Source organism: Hyalella azteca, unplaced genomic scaffold (genome assembly GCF_000764305.2).
Source record: "Hyalella azteca isolate HAZT.00-mixed unplaced genomic scaffold, Hazt_2.0.2 contig10616, whole genome shotgun sequence".
NCBI lineage: Eukaryota > Metazoa > Arthropoda > Malacostraca > Amphipoda > Hyalellidae > Hyalella > Hyalella azteca.
This window is the reverse complement of record NW_025940648.1, coordinates 409322-419256: the sequence shown is the minus strand read 5'-3', so window position 1 is coordinate 419256 and position 9935 is coordinate 409322. Positions and strand designations below refer to the sequence as shown.

Sequence of the window (9935 nt, the reverse complement as noted above, 5' to 3'; positions counted from 1 at the left end):
TGTTGAAGTTTACACCACTATTTTTAGTTTTGCAATACTTTGATCAGTTTAGCTGCTGCAACATTCCTACGTAATGTGGGATGCGCATCCTTTTTTACCCCGTTTGACGGTACATATTTTACACACCTTGGACAAGACATATTGTTTTAACAAATATGTCTGTATTACAGCTTCCGTAATAGGAGAAAAATATGTATACCTAACAGTAAAGTGATTTATTTTAATGTACGGTAGTCATTAAATTGAAATTCTTTTCTGTTTATCCTCTTGCACTATTTTTATGTCAATTCCCTAATCATCCAGTTTCATTTCCAGGTCTTTGTAGATGATCAGTAAAAGAAGTTGGCTTAAAGATTGTTCTTGGCATCCCAGTAGAAGGCTGATACTAGCTATAATTTATGGTGAAGCATCTCATAACTGAAGGTTAGTATTTATTAATCTTCTACAGTGCTGCTGCCAGAATAATATATTGTGCACATTTATAATTTATATACGTTTATTTTGTATGTTTAGGACTTTTTTGGGTGGTTTCCACAAATTGTCAGTGAAAATTTTATGTATTGATTTACTTTTATAATATTATGTGAAGACATAGCTGTGTGGTGTTGCAGTCTATTTGCAGTTGGCTTCTACCTAATATCTTCATCCAGAACCAGAGGCCCTGATCTTGGGAGGGTGACATTTACAGTAGGTATCAAAAAAATATCCCATATGGGGGACATACCCTAAATGTGCTTCAAAAGACTAATAAATGGAAACATTTAGTAAACCATGTGGATGATCGATCCTAAGAGGATTCTAAATATTTGAATATTTGTCAGGTAGTTAGAGTAATTTTAGGAGCAAATGAAGCAGCATTATAGGGTTCATATAAAATTATTATACCAACCATATAAATTTTGTTTGGAGGGTGCAGAAGATATATATACATGTTTTAAAGGCTCATAAAATGCAGTTATTGCTATAAAAAAAGAACTATTTATTATGAGTGTGATGTGAGAAGTGCAGCAGATATAATAATATCTTTTTGAGAAGTAGTTTTTCATATTATTGTGGTTGGCCTAAGAATAACCTCTCAATTTCTGGAGGTTGGCTTGGTCTTGGGTAGAAATATGCCCAGCAATTGCACTGGGATGAATTTCTCTCATCAATAACTTGAGCTAATAAGCTACCAGAAAAATTGTTTTTGTGAGGGTGGTGGTGGCTATCAACGTGTGATTCAACTTGTCCATCAAACTAGTGTTTTGTATTGGAAACTTCAAAATAGGGATTGATAGAATTATGCTAGTATAATAATTTTGTTCAGTTCATGATAGTTCCTGTCTCATTTATTGATGATTTTCAGACTTGTATAAAGGTTTAGCTGAGGAGGTTTTGCAGAACTGCATGCTGGTGGAAAAAATGCATATGATGATGAAAAGGAATGTGTAAATACATTGTTAAAAAGGAATTAAAGTTTGCTCAAAATATATACATTGCAAATTGTTTATCAGTAGAGTAATAGTTATAAAAAGATATAAGATGGTATCCATGGTACCAGGCTCACTTGTTTTCATAGGGAATTCAATTAGATAGAATTTTATTCTACCCATAATGCCCTTGCACTACTACTAGGGCTTCACATGTAGAAATTATTAAATATGACTAAAAATTAATTTGAAATTCTCAAACATAATTCTTAATTATAAAATTGTCCTTTCTTTTCTGCATTCCATGGAATAATGGTCTTTTATCATATATTATGTAAGTATTTATCATAGTAAAATTTATACCCAGCTAATGATTTTTTGCTTGATCATCAGTAATGAATTTTTATACATGTTATATGTAGTATTAATTCAACTAATATAGGTACTATTACTTAATTACATTATCTACTCAGTTAGATATGTTATTCAATGAACATTTTTGAATGTAATTTTGTATTATATTATCTTCTAAATTCAAGATACATATAATACTGAACTATTGAAGCCATGCATTCATGTATTGCTTCTTTCTTTTGGTTTAGTTGACTTCTTTTACTATAATATTGAATGGGTCATTTTGTTGGTAATATTTAAATTAGTAGAATAGTAGTCAATAGGATCCCATGTAAAGTTCCTTGATAAAAGTTGTATACCTACAGACTCCTTGAAATTTTCATAATATTAAATGGGTCATTTTGTTGGTAATATTTAAATTAGTAGTCAATAGGATCCCATGTAAAGTTCCTTGATAAAAGTTGTATATCCTCTTTTTGAACTTTTCAGGCGGTCATGGAGAAAGGTCCTTTAAAACTGAAATTGAAGCTTGGCTCAACCCCTGAGCCTCCAGCCATGGAAATTGATTCCTACAATGCTGATGATGATGTTAGTCCAGCCAGCATTATTCCATAAGTATATTAATAATGTTGGATAATTGTCACAAATTTTGAAATATCATGCATCATTATGAATTATTTTTATATATATATTTAAGGAAGCTAGTGTTTATATAAGTTACTATTTTATGGTGCACAGTATTGCAGAAGTTGATTTGGGCTATGCAAAATATTCAACTTCAATACTATTATCATATCAAGTCCGAAATAAGCTTAATTCTTACTTTTTTTATAAATGTATTAAATTTTAAGAAAATATTCTGGTAATGTTTCTTGCCTTTTAGTCATAGTTTCAAGGACAAATTTTTAATTCAGTCATCTATTAAATTTAGCCATGATTTTGCCTCTTGGTGCGGTGCCGTATACTATGAATAGTGCGGATACTATGAATAGTACATGGTATACGAGACCATATGCTATGAATTTAGATGTGCAAATAATATACATAAACTGCTCACAGCTTGTGTCCGGTGAAGATGGGCTCCAGAGTCTTAGTGCAGGAGCTGAGGATACTGGCAGGTGAGAGTATAGTTATGTTCTCATATTAGTGTTTTACAGATCCTTAGTATGATGTTCTGCTGAAATATCCTGCATTCAATTACCTGGTGTGAAGTCAATTTTCAGACCAGTCCGTAGTGTGAATGAGGTATGTCAGATATTTCAAAATTTTCATCAAAACAGGCATTGAATATTGCAATTTTGTCATTTTATCTTCCAGAGAAAGACACAAGAAGTCCAAGAAGAAAAAGAAGAAGAAGGAAAGAGAGAAAGACCGCTCTCACAAACACAAGAGAGATCGATCACAAATAGTGAGACTCTTACTTTAACATATTACTTCTCTTAGTTTCTTGTTTAACATTCAGGGATAAAATGTAAGCAAACCTTTTCTCTGCAAAGAATGATGTCAAATTTTTTAATATTTTGTTATTTTGAGAGATTACTTTGCTAGATATAATTTATTTTAACCCATTTCATTTATTTGGAGTATTTATAATTTTTTTTATCTTTTTAGCTCATTTTCTCATTTATGTAAAAAATGCACTATTGTGCTCGCCATGTCCGTCTGTCTGTCCGTTCGTCTGTCTGTCTGTCCGTGACCTCAAGATTTCGTCGACAAGAAAATACGCTCTCTGTCGCTCACTGCTGTGAGTACTGAGTTATATTTTTTACATTTTCATGTGATTGGTGTAATATGGTGAATAAATAATTGGACTTTTTCTAGGATGCAAATGCTGATGCTGATGAGCCAAGCTACAAGAAAATTAGAGAAGCCAGTCAAATACCAGCCGCGCCCGCTGCATCTTCAACTGCTGTAGCTGCTGCCTTTAAGGAGTTATTGACTCATCTCCTGAAGCAACTTGAGAAAAAGGATATAAACCAGGTAAATAAATAGTTTCCTATTCAGTCCATTTTCCTAGTTTTCTTCATTTAGTATGTAAGCTTGTAGAGCCAAAGAGTTAATTGTTAATAGATCTAAATTGCACTTGATTGGACTAAAAAGAGAGGAAATTGCTTTGTGAATTTTAAGATATCTTCTTATACATGTAAAATTTCATTGCATTGTGTTTTCACTTTATTTTTTTCTAATGGTCAAAAGTCAAGTGACATGTAAATGGAGTTCTACTCCTCAAATTGTGCTAACAAAGATGACCCTAAGTTTATCCTAGGTAAAATTAATTATATTTTTATGTTGTTATCACTATTTACATGCATCGTATTTTTAGAAGTGATCACACAGGTAATCATATTGTGCCCTGGATCTGTTAGAAAAAAGTTCTTGGGAATGAAAGAAATTTAATTTTTCAGTTCTTCCTGGAGCCCGTAACTGACCTCATAGCACCCGGCTACTCCTCCATCATAACTGAGCCCATGTGCTTCTACACCATGAGGGAGAAGATTGCTCAAGGTGCTTACTCCTCCCTCACTGAATATGAGGTGAGTGCTTCTACACCATGAGGGAGAAGATCTGTCTCTTATACACATCTAGATGTGTATAAGAGACAGGAATATGAGGTGAGTGCTTCTACACCATGAGGGAGAAGATTGCTCAAGGTGCTTACTCCTGCCTCACTGAATATGAGGTGAGTGCTTCTACACCATGAGGGAGAAGATTGCTCAAGGGGCTTACTCCTGCCTCACTGAATATGAGGTGAGTGCTTCTGCACCATGAGGGAGAAGATTGCTCAAGGTACTTACTCCTTCCTCACTGAATATGAGGCGAGTGCTTCTCCCTCACGGAAGGAAATTATTTGATGTTTCAATTTATTTTCTTTGTTAATTATCATGTACCAAGCAACTTTAAGTCTTGTACTGGTACATCTTTCTTAATCTTGGAAACATAAAGTGGTTCTTGATGGCCCAGCTTTAGTTTATGGCCAGCAACCAATTAAATGGAGCAGGTTTAAAACCTAAAATCTAATAATAAATAAATCCCATGCGTGGACTTGCCTGACATTATTCGCTGACAGATTTATTTGATGCCTGCTTTTCATCATGTTGAACCATACTCCTCAGGATGATGTGAAGCTCATTGTGGCCAACTGCCTGAAATATAACGGACCAGATACCGTCTACTACAGTGCGGGCAAGAAACTGCTGGCAGCTGCGCAGTCTGTTCTCAGTAAAGACAGGCTTCTTGCCCTCAAGAAAGACATGCCGTCCATTGCCATCTTGCCTCATGAAGTTGTGAGTCTTGATTTGGCAAGAAATCTACTCATAATGGAAAATAACATTTTGACCTGTTATCTAGAAAAATTTACTGGGGTGTAATGGCTTTTTACTATTTTGCTAAATGAATGAAAACTTATCTAGTGTGATAGCTTTGCTTTAAAAAATTATTTGACTCACTCTATTCTATCTTATATCCATAGTATTTCTCATACTAATGTTATTAATCCGTTTTAGTTTCATATAATCTCTGCTGTATTTAGTGTACTGCAGTACTGTGTGGTACTACTTGAGTTGCCAGCTCAACGACTCAGTTGAAAGATGGTATTTGCTGCCCAGGATTATTCTCGTAACATATTATTATTATTGTTCAGATTGGGGTCCACTTGGAGAGCCCTAATGAGGCAGCTGACAGCGGGGCTGACGATCGCACTGACTCCCCCAACAGCCAGGACAGCAGGTAGTGTCATTCCCTAAAGATGAAAAAAATAGTAATTAGTAACAAGAGTAACACGCACAAGAACTTTATCCTGACTGCTCATTGCTTGCAAGAGTTTTTTGTCTAATTGAGATTGTGTATTTTGCTTGACGTACAATATATTTATTTTTGTAGATTAAAAATGGCTTTGCGTATCATTAGAATATCTTAATTCATCATTGTTGGTTTTTAAGATTATTTTGCAGCTTTCAAGAAAGTATGAAGACTTCATAAACTAGTTTTAATTTGTTCTTTTCTTATGGTGCTCTCTCTATTCATTTCGTTAATTTGTTGCAGATTTTTGTCTGCTTATTTTACCGTTTAATGAATCGATTGCTTTCCAAGTATGAGCTTCACTGTTGCTTGATTTTGGCCTACATTTGGTTTGACTTACGACCAGCCTCTTGCTGGCACTAATTCTCAATTGGTGATAGGTCGTAAAAATAGGACGTCTTTTACTTGTCACATCTGAAGGAAACGAAGGGAGGGTTAAAATTTTATGATAAGATGTGCAAGCGTTGATTTTTCTAGCGCATGTCTTGTCCTTGTCATGTCTGACATAAATAAGGAGGACAATTTGATGTGTGCTAGTGTGTATTTTTCTAGTGCATCTCTCATGCGTTTCAGGTCTGAGGGAGATGAGGAGGAAGACGGGGACGAGGGTGACGGTACCGAAGACTCTGAGACGGAGGCTGTCCACGTGGCTGATGTTGCGACCAAAGCCGCCCGCGCCGCTGCTCTGGCCCTGCACAAGAACAAGCCCACCTCCACTGTCAGTGTCTATGTGTTCCAGAGATTTGTACTTGTGGTTGTTGACAGAATCGTTCGTCTAATTGGCCAAGTGAAAAGTTTGTGTTGATTCATTGATATAAATATTTTTTCAATTACCTCGAAAACAATATAGAAAAACGGGTTCTTTCAAATAAATACTTTATCGCAATATTTTTTTATATTTGTTTTAAGAAAGGTACATTTTAAAAATATTTTTTAATCAATTTCAGCCTTTAAATTGTTGTATACTACTCTCTCTGATCTTTCGTTTGGATCATAAATCAGTTTTCCTAAGGATTATACCTTACAGATGGGCTATCTAAAGCCTCGCCCAGACGGCACTGTCGGCCTCACATTCCTGAGCGGCTGCAGCGGTAGCGCTGGTGGCGGTAGCGGAGGTGGCGGTAGCGGAGGATCTGCTCAGCAACCTGACAGCAAGCCCCTGAACCTGGGCCTGGTTCTTGGCAAGCTCACTTCTGGATCATCTACTCTACACAACTACCATGACGATAAGCGTACAATGGCTAAACCTGGTGAGTTACTCTTTTTGATGATGGAGTATCAGCACGATTATGAGATAATATTGTAAATCAACTGTACTTTCGTACATTGACGGTCTAGTGAAGAAATTTTAAATTGTTCTCAACATCTCGCTATTTTGTTAATATTGTAGGAACTATTGCCCACAGCTCTTCTGATCCAGTTGTGTTCGGACCTTTATGAAAAACCGGTTGCTTTTTCTTAAATAAAAACTTGATTGTTTCTTTCATTTCTCGCAGTGAAGCCGATCCATTATGGGTCGTACTCGTCGTTCTGCCCGAGCTATGACTCGACCTTCTCTAACTTGAGCAAAGAAGAGAGCGACTTAGTGCGAGCTACGTACGGCAACGAGACGGCCGTGCAGTATGCCGAGAGGTCACTACTAATAACTCCACATATTTATATGTATTTATTTTCATTTTAATTCATTATTTTCTGAAATTTTCTGGTGGTCAAGTATTATTAATAGTGGTCTCTCATCCTCGAATTTAATTCGTCAATAGTGTACATGATTTTACTTATGATGAATCTAATTGCACTGATTTTTTTTTAGTTTTTCTAAAGCCACGTTTAAATTTGATCTTTTAAACTGCAAAGCTCATGCATGTTACTCCGCTCTGACGATGGTCCCCACCATCCTAACACACTTGATCTTACCACGTTCTCACCACAACTCCTAATTTTCCCTAATTTCTTACCACGTTCTCACCACAACTCCTAATTTTCCCTAATTTCTTACCACGTTCTCACCACAACTCCTAATTTTCCCTAATTTCTTGCAGCATCTGCGAGTTCTCCCGAGACTGCAGCATGGCGACGACTCTGGTCGATCAGCTCCTCAACCTGCTGACGTCAGGACAGCACAGTCGCACCCGCGCCACTATTGCTGCTCACCAACAACAGCAACAACAACAACAACTGCACATGAAGTAATATAAATAATATGAAGTAGTAGTCGCCGATATACTAGTACGGCGACTACTTTATAAAGATATAATGTAGTCGCCTGTATTGAATCATTTATGACTTGAATTATCTAATTTATATAGTTTTTTTTCCACAATTAAAGTTGACCTCTTCAATATCAAAACGTTTCATCATTTATGGCCGTTATCAAATACGCAATTATTGAGTTTGAGTTAAGTTTGGTGATATTTTCTTACTAATTCTAAATTTCTTGCTTCAGATATGTTTATCTCACACCAAGTGCTTTATTTGTGATAGAATAGATAACTTGGAGCATAACCATTCAATAATCACAATGCTCAACTGAAATTTCATTTGAAATAGATATACGTGCAAAGGAACTAATATTTGTTGGAATAATATTTATCTTGATAAAAAGCAAATTCAAATCTTATATATTTTTATGTTATGTTGAGAGTTGCCCTTTTCCATCCCAAGTGCAGATTAATGAAGATCGTTCTATAACTTATGATGGCTATATAATCTATAATATATTTTACAATGACTCTATAATTCATAATATACTTTACTATGACTCTAATTAATAATAAAATTTACTATGACTCTATAATTAATAATATACTTTACGATGACTCTATAATTCATAATATACTTTACGATGACTCTATAATTCATAATATACTTTACTATGGCTCTATAATTCATAATATACTTTATTATGACTATAATTTATAATATAATTTACGATGGCTGCCTCAGGGACGCTTCACAGTCATGCGACGACAGCAAGAAAGCAGCAGATGTCGCTGACATCAGCAACTTACGCTCCCTCAGCTCCCTGGGCATTGATGTCAGCTTCCTTGACAGCTTTGGTGGGTTATCAAGTGCAATTAGTGATAAAAATATATATCTCTGTCAAAAATACTTTGTTGCCTACGTATTGTTCATGATAAGAATACCACCTTTTTCGTGTTATACGTTTTTGAAGCTTGCTTATGCCAATAATTTTGTGCTGGAATTATCAGAAAATAGCTGTTACATGTATTATCAATAGTAGGTATTGTGTTGGAATTAACTGTTGAAAATAGTGTAGAATATATTAATTTCGAATGTGATTAAAAATTTTAGTTTTGGGAAATATTAGTGATTGTTTCAAAATTTTATTACTGAGCTCGATAATGTCATCCAAATGAGGAAAAGTATAATATGATATCCATTGATATTTCAGAGCAACTATTATATATATAATACCCCATTGATATTTCAGAGCAACTATAATATATAATATAATACCCCATTGATATTTCAGAGCAACTATAATATACAGTACCTATATGATATAGTATCCCATTGATATTTCAGAGCTACTATAATATATATAATATAATACCCCATTGATATTTCAGAGCTACTATAATATATATAATATAATACCCCATTGTGAAGATTCTTAACCTTTTGGTGCTGGAATAGAATTTTGTTTGCAAGTAACCTCTAATTAGGTAAAGCTCCAATCTTTGCTGTTTAGTTTGAATCGAAATGAGTCAAAGTAATATCGTTTTTCTTGATGTTTTGTGCTGCATTATTTTTGATATGAGACGCTGTTCGTCAATTTGATCAAAAGTTACCGTGCATTTTTATTATCCCAGCTGATAAGCTGACATCAGAGCTCGTGTCAGTGGCTCGTCAGTTGCCCCCATCAGCCATTCTTCCCTCCAACGCCTGTTCTGGGTCCTGTTAAACAAGCCTCAGTAGCCCCAGGACGCCGTGTCAGCCTCAGGTAAGATCACCGTACTTTTCGAACAGGGATTAAGAGATACGTTTGTTTCTTCCAATTTTGTCATTTTATTTTGGTTTTTAGTTTTCTCATGGTGTTCTTCTGATTTTGTTTTTATTGTTTAAACATGTTCGATTTTTATTTGTTTCATTTGGAAGCTTCAGCAATTTTTATTTAGAACGCTTTTGAGCATTTCTTTTTTTTGCCAAGTTTCTCATTACACGTTTTTTTTTCTGTTGGTTATTTCCTAATATTCATGGGGCTATAGTTGGTCTGTGAAAATGAGAGCGTCTTGTAGAGTCATTTTGCAATTTTCGCTGGGATAACATTTTGCATGCAAAGTTGAGTTAAGCTTTACGAGCTGGAAGAGGGGTTGTAAAGTTGTTTATAATTTCAATAGTTGAAAAGATTTT

General features: G+C 35.0%; 1 protein-coding gene across 1 annotated transcript; it reads left to right on the top strand.

Moving 5' to 3' along the window:
• The first annotated feature begins 310 nt into the window (after window positions 1–310).
• On the top strand, window positions 311–9065 carry LOC108668537 (bromodomain-containing protein 7). Its single transcript, XM_018155771.2, has 14 exons — window positions 311–423; window positions 2253–2351; window positions 2823–2881; window positions 3081–3171; window positions 3585–3743; window positions 4169–4297; window positions 4877–5047; window positions 5404–5489; window positions 6135–6279; window positions 6589–6811; window positions 7058–7193; window positions 7601–7747; window positions 8505–8617; window positions 9055–9065. The coding sequence occupies exons 2-14, from the start codon at window positions 2259–2261 to the stop codon at window positions 9063–9065; spliced, it is 1563 nt and encodes a 520-aa protein (XP_018011260.1). The 5' UTR covers window positions 311–423; window positions 2253–2258.
• The last annotated feature ends 870 nt before the right edge of the window (window positions 9066–9935 follow it).